General features: G+C 40.2%; 1 protein-coding gene across 1 annotated transcript in view; it reads left to right on the top strand.

The window, feature by feature from the left end:
- The window catches only part of LOC101361563 (PKHD1, fibrocystin/polyductin), a 413,510-nt gene that overhangs the window by 53,425 nt on the left and 338,909 nt on the right, over positions 1-21,176 (top strand). Inside the window, exons 17-22 of the mRNA XM_023742674.1 lie at positions 150-285; positions 5,030-5,225; positions 5,881-5,948; positions 7,187-8,794; positions 11,501-11,644; positions 18,110-18,329. Of these exons, the coding sequence (XP_023598442.1) occupies positions 150-285; positions 5,030-5,225; positions 5,881-5,948; positions 7,187-8,794; positions 11,501-11,644; positions 18,110-18,329 (2,372 nt within the window). The remainder of the gene's footprint in view (positions 1-149; positions 286-5,029; positions 5,226-5,880; positions 5,949-7,186; positions 8,795-11,500; positions 11,645-18,109; positions 18,330-21,176) is intronic.

The raw sequence follows: 21,176 nt of genomic DNA, 5'->3' as shown, positions 1-21,176 counted from the left end.
GTGTGAGTGAGATACTTGAAAGTAGCAAATATACCCTTTAAAAACAATTGTCTTGAAATTAACCTTTTAAACAAATTTGATTTGAACTTCTCTTCTTCCTTCAAGTCAGTCTTATTTACTGAGTTCGATTTTAAAAAATTGATTTTCAGGGAAACGATGAATCCATTGTGAATGTGACTGTGATCAGAGGGGACCATTCTGCAGTTCTTCCCGCAGCATTTACATACGTCTCCTCTTTCAATCCAGTGATCCTGTCTCTGAGCAGGAACAGAAGCAATTTAGCAGGTAAAATTACGTGACCTTGCAGGACTTTTGTTTTAGAGCATTGATCCTATAAAAAAGGCACGCAGTAGCCTATGGATTTTATTGAAGATAGTATTGTAATTTGGATGGAAGTTTTTTTTTTTTTCCCTGAAAAGCAGAAGACCAGTTTTCTCATTTTAGCCATCATTGAGTCAGTCTCCTTACATGTGTTTCTCCCTCTGTAAAATTGGGGTCGCTTCCATCATGAAAATGATGTGAGAAATCATAAGTAATATTAAATTCAATAAATATTTATTAAGTACCTACTATGTGCCAATATTAAGGAGACCTGGTGGCACAGTGGTTAAAGCAATCGACTGCTAACTGAAAGGTTGGTGGTTCAAAACCACCAGCAGCTCTGCGGGAAAAAGATGTGGCAGTCTGCTTCTGTAGAGATTTACAGCCTCAGAAACCCAGTGGGGTTGCTATGACTCAGAAGCCGTTCGATGGCAGTAGGTTTGGTTTTCTGAGATGTGTCAATATTAATAGCGTAGACATGTTGTAGACTTTAATTTAATCCTTGTTAGAAATTTATAGGATTGTTAGCCCCATTTTACAGATGAGGAAACTGAAAACAAAGAATAAATAACTTGCCTAAGATTCTGCCTTTAGTAAGTAGCAGAGCTGGGATTTGAACCCAAGCAGTCTGGTTGCAGATCCTAAGCAATTAGCCACTTACAGTTAATTGTAAAATACTTTTTCTAAAATTTGATTTGAGTAGAGGATAAAGTGTTCCAATTAACCAAGGATTTTTATTCTTTGAAACATATGATGTATAAAAAGAATGGATTATTTAGTACCAAACTACAGGAAATAACATTTCTTTGATGGTTCAGATGATATGCCAAGATGGAATTACAACAATTTATTATGTCATAGCATATAGATTTGGAAAAGTAGCAGGCAACACACCTTTCTGGTTAATTGAATGCCAGATAACAGAGAGTTTATGGCAGCCATAGGTAAGGGTTTATTTTAAAAGACCACCATATTTCCCAAAGAAAAAGCCTGGCCTCAATTTTTTTGGTACTGTTTTCATTTTCTATTGCTCAAGAGTTCATAAATAAAGGGAAGTGTCCTTTAGCTTCTCAATATTATTCAAATTGGATAGTGCAGAAGAAGAATTTGCTGCCTCAGGCGACCAAAGTATGTAAAATTCCTTGGTGGTATAGATTCTTCCAAAAGAGGTAGCAATGGGAGGAGGAAGGTCCACGTTCTATTCAGAATTCAGTGATTTTGGCTTTTAATAAAATTTTCTACCTATAATAAAAAGAATAAATACATTGCACCAGTGCCTCAAAGGCATCCAGTATTAAATTGACAATTGACCAAGAGTCTAAAGAGTTCATGTTATTGATGTATACAACCTGATACATTATTTTCAGAGTTTACGCTTGTATTTAAATCTTTCTACGGGCAGAATAAAGAAGAACACGCTATAAAATCCACGAAGGATGGTAGCCTACTGGGAAAAGTCTTTTCTGAGCTGTGGTGCTGTACATCTCCATTCACAAAATGACTCTGATAATGATAACGCAACCAAGACGAATGTGGAGAAAGGAGGAGGAGGAAGGGGAGGAAGAATTTGATGTGCAGGGCCATTAGCGTGGTCTTCGCTGTCGAACAGAGCTGAATGTGAATGAATCCTAGCTTAATCTCTTCTTGGGCAAGATATCTTTTGGGCAAGAACTTCCTTTATCTTCAGTTTCTCTATTTGTAGGTGGGAATAATTCTTTCAAGTTTATTGTGAAAAATGCAGGTGAAAGTATCTAGCTCAGGAACTGGCATGGAGTAACCAAACCAGTTGCCATAGAGTCAACCCTGACTCATGGTGACCCCATGTGTGTCAAAGTAGAAATGTGCCTCATAGGTTTTTCAATGACTGATTTTTAGGAAGTCGATCTCCAGGCCTTTCTTCTGAGGCACCTCTGGGTGGACTCAAACCTCCAACCTTCTGGTTAGCAGCTGAGCTCATTAACTGTTTGCACCACCCAGGTGCAACTCTGGCATGGAGTAAGCACTCAATAAAAATGCTATGTTGAAGTGAATGCCACCGTTCTGGCAGATACAGAGGCTTCAGACTTCTGAGTAGAAACAAGATGGAAAACCCCTGATAAAGTAAGGACCACGTGGAAAGAGGAAGAAAATGGAGTTAATTGTGGCTGTTTTATGTCCCGTACTGTCCCAGATGCTTTCCCATGGTATCTAAGTTAATCCTTACAACCGATAGTATGAGGTAAGGTGGGCTTTATTACTGTCTTATTGCTGAAAACTCCAAGGCTTTGTGAGCCCAAAGTGAGTCACCTGAAGTCATATGGGTACTTAATAGCAGATCAAGGATTTGAATGCAGATCCACAGTCTTCCCACCGCACTATAATCCTCTTTAAATTTTCTCTTTCAAGCAACCTCTTTCTCCTCTTCATTGGCTGCGCTGTCTTATAGACGCCAGCCCTGAAAGAGTTCTCAAATATTAGTGGTTAAAAGGAGCCCTGGTGGAGGACTTGTTAAGCACCCAGCTGTTAACTGAAAGCTCAGTATTTGCAACCCACCAGCGTCTCCACGGGAAAAAAGACCTGGTGATCTGCTCCCGTAAAGATTAGAGTTTAGGGAAGTCTATGGGGGCAGTTCTACTCTGTCATATGCAGTGGCTGTGAGTTAGAATTGACTCGAAGGCACACAACAACAACAGTGGTTAAAAGAGCTTTAGAGATTCTTTAGCCCAACCTGTGTCTCAGTGCACGCTGAGACACAGGAAAGGTAAGTATACCTACTTCTGCTTCTGCTATTGCATACTTGACAGTCCTCATTCAGACTCCAGGTGACTGCAGACTGGATTTCCTTTATTCTCTTCAGCTTGTCTTATAGACGGGAAGAATAGCTTCAACCAGATCCTTCCCTTGCTTAGAAACCTCTGGTGGTCTCCACTGTCCACTGAATTAAGTCAAGGCCCCTCTGGTTTAATTTTCTTAGTCCTCAGCCATTGAACCACCATCAACTTGTCCTGCTTCTGCCCCTGTAGGGTTCCCACGTGTTTATACATGTCCCTTGTCTTCCAGCAAGTCACCCAGTTTCCTTTTCTTCCTTCCAAGCCACTAGATGATTAAATGAGAAAATGCTACAAAAGACTTTGGGTAAAACTGTATTGAGAATTGAATTGTGAGTTCCCTCTTCTCTTTCTCTTCCTTTTGGGATTTATCTTTCAAATTGAATATTTCCAGCACCATCTTATCTATAAGGCCTTTCCTGATATCCAGAATATTACTTTAATTTGAACAACCCCACTACTTACTTTGCACCCTTTTTATGGTATGTAACTTGAACTAAGGAGCCCTAGCGGGAAAGTGGGTAAAAACTTGGCTGCTAATTGAAAGGTCGGCAGTCGGCGGTTTGAACTCACCAGCCACTCCTCGGGGAAAGATGTGGCAGTCTGCTTCCTTAAAGATTACAGCCATGGAAACCATATGGGACAGCTCTACTGTGTCCTATTGGGTCGCTATGAGTCGGAATTTGACTCGATGGCAGTGGGTTTGGTTTTGGGGAACTTGAACTAAGGTTATTTGGGCAGCTATTTTACCACCTTTGAAGGCAGAGTCTCTGTTTCACTAATTTTTGTGCCTCTTGCAGCATCTTATTCACGGTACACAATAAGTATCTGAGTTAAAAGGAATTGAATTAACAATGTCCAAAGTATGTTGTTAGCTGCTGTTGAATCAGCCCCTGACTCCTGGTGACCCAGTGTACAGCAGGACTGGATCGTGGTGATCCATAGGGTTTTTATTGGCTGATTTTTCAAAAATAGATTGCCAGGACTTTCTTCCTAAGGTCTATAGTATACATGGCAATTTAGTACAGTGGACAATTAAACTAAAAAGGAATTGAAGTAGGAGACATAAGACTAGGCTCAGGCCTTGACTTTTCTGTTAATTAACTCTGAGGCCTTGGCTATGTAGCCTTAGTTTACTCAAAAGCAAAAGGCCAGTGCTACTGTTTGCCCCATACAGGCCATCAAGATAGAGTGAGGATCAAATGGGATAACATGTGAAAATGCTCTGTAAGCTGTGAATGACTCTATTCACCTCCCCCAATAAATAAATAATAAACAAACAAACCCACTGCTGTCGAGTTGATGCTGGCTCATAGAGAGCCTGGACAGAGTAGAGCTGCCCTGTAGGGTTTCCGAGGCTTTAAATATTTATGGAAGCAGACTGCCACACCTTTCTCCTGCAGGATGGCTGGTGGGTTCAAACCACCAACCTTTCAGTTAGCAGCTGAATGCTTTAACCACTGTGCCACCAGGGGCTTGTTTACTGTAGTCAAAAATGGCGTTATTATAAGGTTCAGTGTACACTGAAGGTACAGCTTTAGGTTTTTAACAGTAGAAAGAGGAGGACAAGAAAGAGGACATGGGGTGCTATTTGTTGGTTATGAAGACCCCCAATCTTCCAGAATACTTCTTGATTTGCCTTTGCAGGAAAATAATTTACTGTCCCTTGACTAAACTTGCTCTGACAGTTTTGCTCTTGATGTCCTTGAGGTTATAGGCTATAGCTCTGTTAAAATAGTTTTCAGAGTTTCATGAAAAAAAAGTTGGCATTAAAACTCTGAATTAGATTATGCATAGGGCTTAGCTTGTATCTAATCATATAAGACACAGTTTTAGAATTGAATAGGTGGTTGAGGTCACAGGCCCACATCACAGAGGCTAATGGATTCTTCTACACACAGGAGGTGACACCCTTTTCATTGGAATGACGCTGCTGGAGAACTACACAGAGTTGGATGTGGAAGTCCTCATCCAGGACACCTGGGCTCAGCTTCATGCGCAGACAGCTCAGGGCCTGGAGGTGGTGCTGCCCCCCATGCCGACTGGCCTCCACAGAATTTCAGTTTCCATCAATGGGGTCGGCATTCGCTCACAAGGGTGAGGTGGACGCTTGCCATTTTAGGCCTATGGATGGTCTAGTGATTCCACTGGAATTCCAGATATTGAGTTAAATCTTTAAGTTAGGGTATACGTATGAAAGTCATAAAATTTGAACAAATCTTAGAGACTCCGTAGGCCAGTTCACTTCCAAGATGATCCAGGCCCAGCGGCTTACTACCTGGGGAAAAGGAAACTTCCTGGAACTAAGATTTCGTGGCTCTTGGAGTGCAGGTGGGGTGGGCATGTATATGTGAAAAGGGGAAGAGTCTGTGTTCTAGACCTTTTATTCTGTCATGGGCTATGAATAAACGGTTTGTAATTACTGCACAAGCCATCTCCTCTTCCTCACCCATCTCCCACTCTGCCTTGAGGGCCCTGTGCCTAGTAGTTTTCCAAAAATTCTCCTCATTCAGAAGGTAGCTAAGCTGTATGGGACTGATGTCATCGGGTGATACTGGCCCAGGACAGGCACCACACAGTATTTTTTCCCCACCGTTTCCTTTCTTCTCTGTTAGGTAGTATCGTTCACATTTGCTTTACGTCACGTCCACCTCTCTCTTTTCTTCTCCCTAAAATACATCCATCTCTTCTGTTTTCCTCATCCTTTTTTTCTAACTCGGTTATTTCAGAAGGACCCCTCTCTTTCTCATAGGGTTGATCTCCACATTCAGTACCTCACAGAAGTATTTGACATAGAGCCTTGCTTCGGATCCCTTTTGGGTGAGTGGCTCTGACGTGGCTGACATCATTTATCCAGGGAATCTGTACAGGAGACATTCAGACTTTGTTTCTGGGTTAATTAACCCAGGCGCAGGAGAGAGTAAACTTCCTTATGATCTGCGAACTCAGTGGTGCACTTTGAAGGGTGTGAACACTTGCTGATTCCTTAGCTCAGTAAGCTCAGGAAATTAAAGAATTTTTATGAAAAAGAGATGCGCCTGGTTTTCCTTTTCCTGATGGAAAGAGGCTGAAATATCTAATGGGTAGCACATCTCCAGCGGATATTAGAAAAACAAGGGAAGCGTTTCCTGCATTAGCCTTTTAGATACTGCCTGTGTGAGGAGAGGAGGAACGAGTCTCTGGTGTCTTCACTGTCTTCTAGGGATGCAGATGAATGGCCCAGAAATAGTCAGAAACATGAATACCAATATGGGAAGTGTGAGGGCACGATAAATAGAGAAATCTCTAAAACCACTAATTTTCAGAAATAAGCCAAAGCTATTTATTTGCATTTGAATGATCATTGAGATAGTGTGTAAAAAGTACATCATCCTTTTTGAGTCTAATAAAGCCCTTTTTAAAAGATGCTTGGCTTATCACAGACTTGGTTATGTTGTAGGTTAAATTAATCCAACCTCTCTCCTGAAGATGGGGTTTGAGATGTTCCTTGACTAGAGAGCAAGACAAAGTCTATGGATACAGCAGGAAATTCACAGGCATGATTCAATGACTCTTGATATGCTGTATATGTCATATATAGTCTGCATATTCTGTAATATATTCTAATATATAGAATAATGTAACATATTTCAAGGAATTTGATTTTTCATTAATCATAAGTTGAATATATATAGGATAATATACATATACTATATAGAATAATCTGTCAGATAATATAGCAAATGATTAGAAGACTTCAAGGATTTTGATTTTTCATTAGTGTATATAAATTGAATAGAATTGGGGGGCTTCCAGGATATACAAAGATAATTGAAAAGTTTGTCTTACATACTTTAAACATCCTGTCCATATAGCAATTTATATTATTTATGTGAGTTTCGGCCCACATGGCTCCCGTAAAATGATCACAGATTTGACGTTGGTGGGGTGAGCTGAAATAATTGAGGTCTCCCTAGCACTGACCCCACCTCCCATTTTCACAGGGACTTTCACAGGTGCTGTGAGTTCCTGATTCTGAATATCAGTTTTAAATTTTGCTTTTGCTATTCATGCTTTAGGTGGAACCATCCTCAGCATTTCAGGAATAGGGTTCAGCCAGGACCCAGCCTTGGTCTGGGTAGTTGTGGGCAATCGATCCTGTGACGTCGTGAACTCGACGGAGGAGAACATCTGGTGTGAGACCTCGCCAGCACCTCTGCTGCCTGATGCGGACGTGCTCGCTGTCCTGGCCCCTGTGCAGGTCTGGATAGGCAACATGTCCTTGCCCCACAGACCACCACCAGGCTTAGTGGAGAAGGGCTTCACCTTCCTGTATGAAGCAGCAGCAACACCTGTGGTCACCGCCCTGAGAGCAGAAACCATGAACAGCAGCCTGTGGCTCTCTGTGGAAGGAAATAACATCTCCAACTCAGTGATTCTCCTGGGGACCTTGCACTGTGACCTTGAGGCACGATCTTTTGGGAGCAACACGAGCCTGTCTGGGTGCTCCTTTCCTCTTCGCAGTTTGGAGGCGGGCGTCTATCCTCTCCAAGTCCGTCAGAAGCAGATGGGATTTGCTAATATGTCTGCAGTGCCACAGCAATTTGTGGTGGTACCTCAGATAATGGCCATCTTCCCTACAAAAGGTTCTGCTTGTGGTGGGACAGTACTCACTGTGAGAGGCTTAGCGCTCAGGTCTAGAAGGATGTCAGTTCAGGTTGGCCTCTCAGGCCCTTTTACTTGTGCCATTTTGAGTTTGAGTGACCAGATAATCCTCTGCCAAGTTAACCGTGTGGGTGACCCCTTGCCTGGAGCTTCCTTCACTGTGAACATCACAGTCCTGGTCAACGGGCTAACCAGCGAGTGTCAGGGGAACTGTACTCTCTTCATGCAGGAAGAGACAACTCCCACTGTGGATGCCTTGGCCACTAACATCAGTGGGTCTCTGACCACTGTGCTGATTAGGGGGCAGAGGTTCGGCACCACAGCGGATGAGCTGATCGTGTTTGTGGATGATCATATTTCTTGTGGTGTAACTTTCTTTAATGCAAGCCAGGTGGCATGCCAGGTTAGTGACCTGACCCCAGGTCTGCACTACCTGTCGGTATTTCATAAGAGAAATGGGTATGCTTGTTTGAGAAATGTTTCCAGACACTTCTACATTTCTCCTCAAGTGTTTCATTACTTCCCTAAGACCTTCAGCTTACATGGTGGGGGCCTCTTGACCATGCAGGGCACGGCCCTGAGAGGACAGAATGCCACATCAGTCCGTGTGGGCCAGCAGGCCTGCCTTTCTGTGAACATCAGTGCCAAGCTCATCCAGTGTATTGTCCCTGCAGGCAATGGCTCCGTTGCCCTGGAAATAGAGGTGGATGGACATTTGTACCACATGGGAGTCATTGGTTACAACAAAGCCTTCACCCCAGAATTGCTCTCTATTTCTCAGACTGATGATGTCTTAACCTTTGTGGTGGCCCAGATCACAGGAGCTGTGCATGTTGACATTTTTATTGGGATGTCATCCTGTGTGGGTGTCTCTGGAAACCACACTGTTCTCCAGTGCAGTGTCCCCTCCCTTCCTGCTGGGGAGTACCGAGTCAGAGGTTACGACCGCCTGAGAGGGTGGGCTTCTTCTGTTCTAGTGTTCACATCAAGGGTTACTGTTACTGCAGTGACTGAGAACTTTGGTAAGTATCTTAGTGTCCTAGTGCTGCGTAAGAAAAATACAAGTGAGTGGCTTTAAAGAACAGAAATTCATTTTCTCACAGTTCTTAAGGCTAGAGGTCTGAATCCAGGGTGTCCACAAGGCTATGCCTTCTGTATGTCCTTCTGGAGGAAGATCCTTCCTTGTCTCTTTCAGCTTCTGGCAGCCCCGGGCTTTTCCTGGCTTGTAGACAGATCCTCATATGCTGTTTCCCCCTGTGTTTGCCTCTGTTTTCCTGTCTGTCCCCCTCTTTTTATAAGACACTAATTATATAGAATTAGGACCCACCGTACTCTAGAGTAATGTCATTAATTTACCTGATAACATCTTCAAAGAAAAACCCTATTTCCCCAACAAGGTCACGTTCACAAGTACAGGGGGTAGGACTTCAACATGTCTTTTTGGGGACCCAGTGCAATTCATAACAGTAAGTCAGGCAAAGAAGACAGAGTGCTTTCTTTATGTAAGTGGATTAAAAGCTACTCGCACTTCTAAGAGGTAGGAAATCAACATTAATCTGAAAGCTAGAAGGAGAGAGAAGAACAGTTGGTCTCTTACCATCCCGGTTTCTTGTCTTTTTTTGAGACTTGTCTTTTCCATTCTCCACGTACAAGGCTTTGATTGTTCTTTTATCAGGGAAACTGTGTATATTCTCCAAGTATTTGATGATATTTTAATTTGATGCATTAACTTGACTTAATTTGTTTTAACTTAAATAATAACACGTGCAAGCTCACCATTTGATCATTTAAGTAGAATATAAATGCTTTCACCTATTTTTAGACCAAATACATCAATTTGCATTATTTTAAACCTATGAAATACACAGGCAGTCCCTGGGTTACGAATGTCTGACTTATGGACAGCTCGTCTTGATCTTTAATGTTCTGTAAATTTGCTCTCACTTTAAAACGACTGAACCAACCTCTACTCGCAACAAATTCTTCATCACAATCACCTTCACCTGCTGCACATGCAGCTTTTAAATCATTGAAAAGGCTTCAAGCCTTTTCTTGCACTAAAGTAAGGCTAAATGAACACCGCGTGCACCTGCTCCAGTTTACCTACACATTCTTAAAGGCACACTCCGGACAGACCTCGTTCATAGCCCAGGGACTGACTTTAGTTAATTTTTATCAGTTTGTAATATTTCGCTGATGAACTCGTACTTTACCAATAATAAGCCTATGGCATAGTGCCATTGCATTTGTTGAACTTTCCTTTCCTTTTGGAAGTACTGAAATGTGCCTTACCTTTTCTTCCAATAATAGTTTTGGTTTCTGTTCACTTAAAGCCTTATACTTGGGGTACCTCAAACCTAAACATGACATAGAAAACATAGAGGAAATTATGGAAGCAGAATCTTAGACTGATGAGGTACTAGCCAAGCCACTTCTTAGAATACATTTCTCCGGCCTCAGCTGTATGGAATGTTGTAGAGATGGGATTTGGGTCCTGTGTCTGTCACTCACTTAGCTGGGTAACTTAGACTACGCTGCCTGTATGAGGCTCAGGTTCCTTATTTGATAAACGGGTTTGGACCAGGTGGTTCCTCAAGTGCTCTTCTTACTCTCTAAGGGCCATGACTTTTATGGTGCAGAGCAGAGGTATAAAATGCACCCTATGCCAAAAGTGTTATTCTTGAGCTTGTCAGGTGGCTGTGCAAGTAACATGTAGAGATGACATGAAGCCAGTAGACACCTGGAACTCTGGACTAGAGACTTCCACGTGTCTGGGATTCCAGGCGAGTGTGGGGCTCAAACAACATTTCCCTTTGTTGGTTCTCAGACTGGAGCACAACATGGCACTTGCTTCAGTGCCTCTGAAGGATTGTCATGCTTTTACCCATCAGAGACAGGTGCCCTCATGCAGTGCTGGTGGGCGAGTAAACTGGAGCAGCATTGTTTTGAGGACATTTGGCAGTATCCACCAAAATAAAAAATTCACTTTTCCTTTGACTGAGCAGTTCCACTTTTAAGAATTCGTAATTTGTAACAAACTATGTACTGCAAAACATGTACAAAATATGTTCCTAAAATACCTGCAATTCATTGCAACACTGTTAATTTTAGCAAAAAAGGATAAATAATTGAAGTATCCATCAACAGAGCAATTGCTAAAAAAATTGTGTCGTAATCATGTAATGGAATTCTAAGTAGCTACAAAATGAGCTAGATCTAGATGTATAGATTTGGAAAAATGTTTAAAGTATACTTTTAAGTAAAACAAATAGATTGCAGAATAATATGTATAGAATGATCCTGTTGTATTAAAAAAAAAAAACCTCATCCTTAGAAAATTCTGGAAGGATTCTCAAGAAACTTTATAAGTGGCTACCTGTGAGGAGTGAGGTAGGTGGTTGGGGGAACTTTATATTCTTTTGTATAAAAAATTTCAGAACTATACATATTACATTTCTATATAAAAATTGGTGTGTTTAAAAAACCCTATTAATATAATAGGTTATTGAAAATGATTTTGTTCTGACAGAACAGACTCCAGATTCTTGAGGCCAGAGCTTCGGTGGAGATGAAACTGAGGTTACCAGGGACATAAAGCCAGTTGTGTGTGTTCCGGAGGGCATAGAGAGAAGGATGGGCAATAAGAAAGCAAAGGTTTGAATTTTGAGTTAAAGAAAGCAAGCAAGCTTTGCCTCCATGATCATGAACGTATAGTTTTGTCTTTAAAGGCTGCCTGGGTGGAAGGCTCGTGCATGTGTTTGGAGCAGGATTTTCTCCAGGGAACATCTCAGCTGCTGTGTGTGGTGCTCCCTGCCAAGTCTTGGATAATGCTACAATGTCTGCCTTCAGCTGCTTGGTTCTACCACTGGATGGTCGGTACAAATGCAGGGTTTTTTTTTTTTTTTTAAGCATATATACGAGATATTTTTTTGGTTAACTCCATTTTTGTAATTAACTCTGTACTGACCACTGGTTTTCTATGAGTTCCTGGGAAAAGAATTTCTCTAATCCCATCAAAAATGGTAGTTAGAATATAAAAAAACCAAACCCATTGCCGCTGAGTTGATTCTGACTCATAGCGACCTTATAGGACAGAGTAGAACTACCCCATAGGGCTTCCAAGGAGTGGCTGGTGGATTTGAACTGCTGTCCTTTTGGTTAGCAGCCAAGCTCGGGACACCTATTAAAATGCTTCTATAGTAACTTTTGTCATAATAATGGGTCAATTTTAAATAAACAACTAAAAATTTATTATCAGTGTTCTTGACTGCAGTCATGCGATGTTGGAGAGAACATTCTGAGTTCTGAATATTAGTTTCAGTGACATCGCTAGGCATCATGGAGGAAACCACCTCCTAGCCTTGTTCAGAGGCGAGGCTGCTGAAGATGTCTGCTTATTGGAGGTACTAATAAAGTGATGGAGACTATCAAGGTGGGCTTTTCTGGAATGTTGATGTTGTGTGCTCAGTTTTTTGAATTCTTATTATAGGCAAAAGAATCAATGTTAACCATTATCCTCTTATTCTGTAATTGTCCGTGTAATTACCTGATCCCTTACTCAGTAAAACGCCATGATCACTCAAAATTTTAAGCTGTGTACCATCACGTTAATTGTGGTACTGGAAGATGTGTCTTTGTGGAATGGAGAGGTTAGAAAGGTACAAAGCATTGATATTCTCATGTTAAGGCGTCAAGCCACATGGCAATTACTCATTGAGCTTAAAAAGAAGTCAGAGGGAAGAGATGACCATTATTACTGCAGGACCAGCTTAGCCGGGTAATTATCTTGTTTGCATAATAAGATTTTGTAAGTGTGCACTTAGAAACATTTTCTACACATGCCTTCTGTGTAGTGCTTTAAATTATATTCCTAATTTGTCTGAAATGTGAGCATAGGCTAAGAATTTACAAGGTGATACAAATTTCATTTCATCTGAGCTTGGACAATAATTCTATGATGGATAATACTATCATGATGGCAGTTTACACTGTGTTTTCTTAGACAAGAAAAAGAAAAACTAATCCTTGTTTAAAATACAAGAAATTGAGTTTCCTGTTATCATGGAAACCCTGGTGGCGTAGTGGTTAAGAGCTACGGCTGCTAACTAAAAGGTTGGCAATTCGAATCTACCCGGGGCTCCTTGGAAACTCTATGGGGCAGTTCTTCTCTGTCCTTTAGGGTTGCTGTGAGTCAGAATCAACTGGAAGGCAATGGGTTTATTATCATTATGTATATAAGGAGAACATTATGGAAGGGAGATTGATCCATAAGATTCTACAACAGAAAACCTAAGATCCATGAAGATTGAAGTTTATGTTTAAGCCATTGTCTGTTTCATTCCAGCAGTTAAATGCTCGACTACTAGCTGAAAGGCTGCCAGTTCAAACCCACCCAGAGGTGTCTTGGAAGACAGGCCTAGCAATCTGCTTCCGAAAGATCACAGCCTTGAAATCCCTATGGGGTGCAGTTCTACTCTGCACATATAGGGCTACCATGAGTCAGAATCCACTTGATGGCAACTGTTTCCTTCACCACTCTACCTCAGTGCATAGAGCAGTGCTGGCCCAGGGCAGGTGCAGAATTAAAGTTTGGTGAAGGAATAAATAAAGGAATTGGACAAGAGTGGAAACAGAACATGAAGCCTCCACATTTCTGGGTTCTAATCTTTAACTAATACTGCTACACTTAGATTTTATGTTTAATCTTTCACATATACATTGATTAAATTAATAAACTTTTTAAAGCTCCTTGGTGTTATTTTGCAGTGGGTAAGCTCACGGCTGCTGACCAAAAAGAAAGGTTGGCGATTCAAACTCACCAGCCGCTTCACGGGAGAAAGATGTGGTAGTCTCCTTCCATAACAATTTACAGTCTTGGAAACACCATGGGGCAGTTCTACTCTGTCCTATAGGATCACTATGAATCGGAATCGACTTGATGGCAACTGGTTGGTATCATTTCAAGACATTGTAATTTCTACTAGAAGTACAAAATAAAAATCAGTGAGATTCAGGGGCAGGTAAATTGTGGTATTTTGGTAGCTTCAGGGAAGAACAATAGAAATTATTGTATTTTAAAAGATTTGATTAAGTTTTAGAAAAGGATTTCTCAAAATTTCTTAATGTTTTAAGAGGAAAATGAGTTGGAAGCTGTAACTTTTAACATTACCACTAGGTGTCACCAAACACTCATTGACTGTGCAAGGAAACTCACTCTAGGGAAATGGATAATTTGAATTATTCTCTTCTTTCATAAAAAAAGTCTTTCTAAAGACTTTTAATCACAGTGTCTAAAGATGAAGAGGAACTGGGATCGCCAACTCCAGAGGATTCTTAATTTAAGATCCAGGGCGGCATTTAGGCATCCTATCAACCACCTGAACCTGAACAAAACATTTTGACTATATGATTGTGTGTTTTTCTCTAGGAGGTAGGTCCATAACGTACATCAAATAATCAAAGGAGTGTGTCTCAGAAATTATTAGAAGTTACTAATAATTTCTCCACTTTTAGATAGGACTGCTGATAACCTACATAGTTAAGAATGTGCTCTATTTTAAAAGATTGTTTCAGAGGAGAATTTCATAGCAGCAACCCTTACAAGTGTTTAACAGTTGCCATTCTGAGAAATCCATTTTCTACCTAACTGATGCTACCCCATTTTAGTGAAGGCGAGAGAAACCAGCTGGGAGCCCTTCAGGGGAAACCCTGGTGGCATAGAGGTTAAGAGCTACAGCTGCTAACCAAAAGGTTGGCAGTTCAAATCCACCAGCCGCTTCTTGGAAGCTTTGGGGCAGTTCTACTCTGTCTTATAGGGTGGCTATGAGTTGGATTTGACTTGATGGCAGTGGGTTTAGTTTGGGTTAGCCCTTTAGAAAGTTGAATAATCTCAGTTCCTCTAAGGCAGCATTATCATCATCTGTGAATTTGTTAGAAATGCAAATTCTCGAGACCCGCTGAATCAGAAACTGTACAACAAGAAAACATTTTGGTAGGTATTTCTCCTCTGAGCCCTTTCTGAATTCCTACATTTTTTTCCCCTAGTTTGCCGCCCAAGCTAGGTAGCTCCTCTGTATAAGCAAGTTCTGGCCATATTGAGTAGTATCGTAAAGTACCCGTGCATGTAATCTGGTACCATATTGTTTTACATTGCTGTTTTGCTGGTTTATAATCTTTCTGTTACCTACTGTTATTCCAAGGTGTGTGTGTGTGTTTTCCTTACATGGCTGTGCATAACTGGACTGTCCTCATTTTATATTTACCTGATTTCTGTTTTCTTCTATAGTTCACTGCCTTACCATTTAATTTTTGTCTTTTGTTTATGTCTGCTAACTTCTCTAATTTACACAAGGTCACTTTGTATTCTGACCCTTGGTTTGAATTTTATTCTTCAATTTGACTTTATACACTAAAGAGAGTGAAGTTTTACGCTCCCAGTTGTAGATGGTGGCCTACAACGAAAACTTCCCTAATTATTGTTTTGCTTGTTCCTGTGCCATAGTACCAATGTGTTTTCTTTTCATGAGTGGGACAGTGTTAGGTAGAGGTCTAAAGAAGTTCTTTTGCTACTTTTGGTGTCTTCTAGCTTTACTTTTCCCCCAAATTTTACTTCTAACAAAAGAAGAATTTTACTTTTTTAATATGATGGGCTGCTAAATCATCCTGTTGGGTGAAAGCAATACTCTGTATTTGTTTAAACATCATCAAGGTCTTTGATGTTCAGATTTCTTACATTATGGGAATTATACCACATGACTTTTTTCATGGAATCTTTAACTCTTCCATGAGGCATGAAAAGCTAAATTGATTAAGGTCACAGAAACTTGAGTAAAACTCAGGTATTCTGATTCCCGCCTTAGGTACTTTCCATAATCCACCTTGTCAATTTGTATTCACCCAGTCACCTATAATGAGTTTATTATTTTATATGTGTTGAGCCTACTTTTTATTTGCCTTATGTCTTACTAACTGGAAACGTCTCATGAAACTCCTCATGTCTTGTTTACTGTATCAAAGTCCTGCTGTCAATCATTTTTATTGCTATAATTCATTCAAAATGCATTCACAGAAAATCTACTATTAGGTGTCAGATGCTTTGGGATATAACCTCAGCAATAATAATGTTTGTGTGTTAGCGACTAACTGCAAACTCTCTCACATGTGCTATCTCATTTTCGTCTTCTACAGCACAGTGATGTAGGCAGGGCAGCTAGTTTCGAACCCTTGATAGCATTTGTCGTGTACCTGTATGGACAGGTTAGCTGCAGAGGTAGTAGGCTAGTGAAATTTTTTTCTTCTGTCTGTTTTTACTTTATTAAGGTTTCAAAGAGAACTGCTTCTAAATCGTATTTTGCTGGGGTTGTCTTCTTGTTAAAGGTTAATTTCAGTTTGCCTTGGTGATGCTTTTTATACCGTCCCATGACCCAAAAAGAAAGAGCCTGATTGTCAAAGGGCTTCAAATAATTGCTTTTCTTCTTCATAAAATTTTAAGTCATAATTATATTAAAATCAAGAACTTCTCTTAATCAAGAGCTCTCATAAAGAGAGTAAAAATCTTAGTCACAAACTTGGAGAAGCTATTAGTAACCATATAATCTTTGTAGGATTAGTACTCAGAATTTATTAAGAGCTCAACTCAGTAAGAAAAAGACAAACAGCCCAATAGAAAAATGGGAAAATGACAAGAATAGGAATTTCATAAGAGAGGAAACATGAATTATTAATAAACAAAAAGTTGATCAACCTAAAAAGAAATGATGAAAATGCAAATTAAGGCCAGTGATATACCATTTTATACACACTAGATTGGCAAAGGAAACCCTGGTGGTATAGTGGTTAAGAGCTACAGCTGCTAACCAAAAGGTTGGCAGTTCAAATCCACCAGGCACTCCTTGGAAAAGCTATGGGGCAGTTCTACTCTGTCCTATAGGGTTGCTGTGAGTTGGAATCGACTTGATGGCAATGGGTTTGGATTGGCAAAAATTAGAAGTCTTATAATTCTAAGTGTTAGTAATTATGTGGAGTATTGGGAACTCATATAGAGCTGATAAATTTAAAAAAAAAAAATAAAGCAAACCCATTGCCTTCAAGTCAATTCTGACTCATAGTGTCTCTATAGGACAGAGTAGAACTGCCGCATAGAGTTTCCAAGGAATGGCTGGTGGATTTGAACTGCTGACCTTTTGCTTGGCAGCCACACCTCTCAACCAGTGTACCACCAGGGCTCCATACAGCTGATAGGAGTGCAAAATGGGACAGTCACTTTGGAAAACAGTATGACACTACCTTGTAAAGTTGAACTTGTACCCACCCTATGAACAAACAATTTGCTTTATAGGCATATGCCCTAGAGAAAATTTTGTACATGTTTGTAGTAGCAAAAACTGGGACATACCCATAAGCCCAATGGAAAGAGAATAGAAAAATACATTGTAGTATTTTCATGCAATGCAATATGGAACAGAAGTGAAAATTTATGTACAACAGCTATATACAATATAATGGAAAATCTTGGAACCATAATGTTGAGTGGAAAAAGCAGGTCCAAGAATATTGTCATGTATTTATAAAGTTCCATAACAAGCAAAACTCAATAATTTCTTGTTTATGAATATAAACTCGTGTGATAAAACTATTTTAAAAATGCAAGTGGTTATTTTTGAGCATGAGGAGGGAGGGGATGGAACTGGGCAGAAGCGCACAGGTTTAAGTGTATTACAATGCGTTTAGATCTTATTTTGGCCTGTGGACTCACACGAGTTTGTTTGATCATTTAAAAAAAAAAGTTGCTGTCAAGTCACTGCTGACTCATGGTGACCCCATGTGTGTAGAGTAGAACTGCTCCATAGGGTTTTCAAGCCTGTGACTTTTTGGAAGCAGATAATCAGGACTTTTTTCTCGAGGCATCTCTGGGTGGGTTTGAACCTGTTATAATAATTTATGATTTAAAGAAAATGGTACTTACAGTCTTCTGTATGTATTATATAGAGATGATACCCTGTTACCTGTTGCCATCTAGTCGATTCTGACTAATAGCAACCTCGTGTGACAGAGTAGAACTGCCCCATAGGGTTTCCCAGGCTGTAGTCTTTATGGAAGCAGATCACCAGGTCTTTCTCCTGCAGAGCCACTAGGTAGGTTTGAACCACCAACCTTTGGGTTAGCAGCCGAGTGCTTAACCACTGCACTACCAGGGCTCCTTATTTTTTTGAAAAAGTAAACTCACTTCATTTTCCAGTTGGCCAAGGGAGAACACGTGAACTTCATTTATGAAACAATGTGAGGCTTCAGTCCTTTCGGTGGTTATTACATAACCTAATCGTGACCGTCTCCTGCAGTGTCCTTGGCCTTCCTGTGTGGCCTGAAGTCTGAGGAGGAGAGCTGTGAAACCTCCAGCCACATCTATGTGCAGTGCGATTTGACTATAGCTGTGGGGACAGAGAGACTGCCCAAATCATGGCCTTACCTCTATATCTGTGAAGAATGTTCTCAACACCTCTTTGAGCCAGATCATTGGAATGAGTCAAACTTTCCATCGTTCTTAGGCCTCTTCATCAGGTAACCCTGTCCTCCCTGTCCCTGACCCTTGCCCGTGATTATATGGCCAACAGTGGTATCACTAGCGGGGACGGGGGGCAGGGGTGGGGTGCGGACTGCACTGGGTAACACTGTCCGAGGAGGTGACACTGAAATGACTGTAAAATTTTTGTGCAGTGTTTCACCAGAAATTTATTATTTTGTAATAAAAATATCCCTGTACTTAGTTATAACAACAACACATTTTTCCTAAGCCCAGCTTACATGTATCAATATACCTACAAAGCTAAAACTCTATGGTAATTTACTTTCTGAGCCTTCTAATGAGCTCCAGTGAGACCTGTCATTATTACCCAATTACAATGATGCTTTGAATCATGTGGTTTCGTCTGCTCGCACTATAGGCACAGGCTGTTGTTTTTGTTGCCACCATTGTTTTTATAGTTGCTGTTTTTTGATACATGTTTAAAAATATAATTTAAGTCTTTAATTCAGTTTTTTAAAATTTTAGTCTTTTTAAAATTTCCTTTAAAAACATCACTGTCTTACAAATATATATCTGACTTTAATGAAATTTTCAGGGTTTAAGTTTGAATTATGGTTTAAAAAAAAGTGACACATTAAAAAGTGAGTTGGTGAAAGGCATTGATTTCGACGGGCGTGAAGTCATTCACAAGTTTGCAGCTTCCAAGGCCAGGAAAGGAAAGTTGATTTAGTTGAGATGTTCACTAAGTGCTGAAATGCTTGTGCTTTTGTTCCTGTTTACTTTTATGGTATTATTTCCCTATGAATATATTTCCATATGCATTTGTCTACAACTTCTACATTATTTGGGCCATTATTGACTATGCAAACCTAATCCATTAATGTAGCTCATGTAATGGTAAATGAACATAATTCTGATGTAATTCTTAAATGTTTTTACTTGGAATTCTGTTGTTTTCTTACTGGATTTTCACTTTAACCACATGACACTATGGAAATGTAAATACACTTAGACTGTGCATAGGAGATTGTAATTTAAAGGTGTAATTTTAATTTTTTTTTAATTGTACTTCAGGTGAAAGCTTACAGAACAAATAGTTTCTCATGAAACAGTAGTACACATATTGTTTTATGACATTGGTTAACAAACCCCCAACATGTCAACCCTCTAACTTCTCAACCTTTTGTTTTGGTGAAAATACACATAGCCAAAGATACACCGTTTCAAAAATTTCTACATGCACAGTTCAGTGACATTGACTACGCTCTTCCAATTGTGCTGCTATTCTCACTTAAGATGAAGGCTTACAGAACAAAATCGTTTCTCATTTAACAGTTACTACACATGTTGTCCTATGACAATGGTTAACAATCTCACAACACATCAACAATATCCTTACTCAACCTTGGGTTCCCTATCACCAGCTTCCTTGTCCCCTTCTGCCTTCTGGCCCTTGTCACTGGACTGCTGTACCTCATTAGTCCCATTTGGTTTTATGGGGCTGTCCACTCCCAGGCTGTAACGGTGAACCTCTGAGATAACTTCACCACTGAGCTAAAAGGGTGTCTGGGGGCCCTACTCTCGGGGTTTCTCCAGTCTCTAAAGGTGTAATTTTAATTTTACTAGTTGTTTATGTCACTGCTACAGCCATTACATTCAGTGATGTACGGGAATTATGATTTACGAGTAACATTAGTATAAAAAACATTACTACGGATTCTGTATGGTCTGGTACGGAAGGAGGTCCAGTGTGGGAGTGACGCTATGAGTTACCGCACTGAGTGACACCAACCCTAGTAACGTCACTGATGGCCAATGGGCCAATGGAGCCTTCAGGGATGGTAGGGTGAGTGGACTTTGCCCCGGGCCTCATAACTCTTCTTGGAAGGGCCGTTCCATTGTGAATTCCAGCCAGCTGCATATCAAAGCATCTCCTGTCTTTTTCAAGTGTTCAAGAGAACATCTGAAAAATCTGCCCAGTAAACAGCTCGCTTTGTTCTTGCTTAGATTTTAATATTTATCTTCCGATCCAAAGCAACATCTGGTGAATGCCAATGGGGAAAAAGATTAGACATTATGAAAAACAGAAGGCTTTTTTTCCCATTTCCTTTTTCTTTTCTTTCCAAACAGAGTTACAAGTAGGGAAAAAAAAGTCACAGAGAAATCCAGCAGATTGTGCAGTGTTTATTCAAAAGAAGGGGGATGCATAGACAGAATTACTGTAGATTTAGGATTTGGAATCCGTAAACTTATAAGGATTTTTTTAAACTTAAAAAAAAAAAAAGCCACAACTTTCCAAGTTAAACCCTTCTCCCTAAACAAATTAAAAAAAAAAAAAAAAAAAAAAAGTGTGACTATGCTAGTAACTCTAGAGGGTCTTCATCTTCAGCAGCAGTTTTTTTTCCTATGCAGTGTGATATAGCTCAGTGCTGAACATTGCCCTGCATCCTCTTTATTTCTTATCTAAATGGAGTGGTTACATCTTATTATTTAATAATGGCCTATTTCCCATTTAAAAAAATGAAAAAACTAAACCAATTGCACAGATAAAAGATAACCAGCCCTTTTCACAGTGGTCTGACTTCTTAGTGAACTGAGAAAGTCCATGTTTTAGTATGAATTTGCCATCAGAGGTTTGTGTTTAGCCAGAGGAGCAGATGAACCTCCCAGGCTGGTTGCTTTCTAGAAGGGCATGAAGAACCCTATTTAGGTCACATAGGAAATGGAGCACTGGAGTTTGGAATCATGTGAGTTGGATTTGAGAACTCACTAATGCTGGACGCTGAGAAGTACATCAGCAGTTCCTGGCTTCATTGAATTAGGAGTTTATCTGGATCCCCAGAATTATTTTCTGGAGTTCTTCCATACCCTTCTTCTTCATT

The sequence above is a fragment of the Trichechus manatus genome, unplaced genomic scaffold (genome assembly GCF_000243295.1).
Source record: "Trichechus manatus latirostris isolate Lorelei unplaced genomic scaffold, TriManLat1.0 scaffold00215, whole genome shotgun sequence".
Taxonomy (NCBI): domain Eukaryota; kingdom Metazoa; phylum Chordata; class Mammalia; order Sirenia; family Trichechidae; genus Trichechus; species Trichechus manatus.
This window is presented reverse-complemented; position numbering and strand designations above follow the sequence as displayed.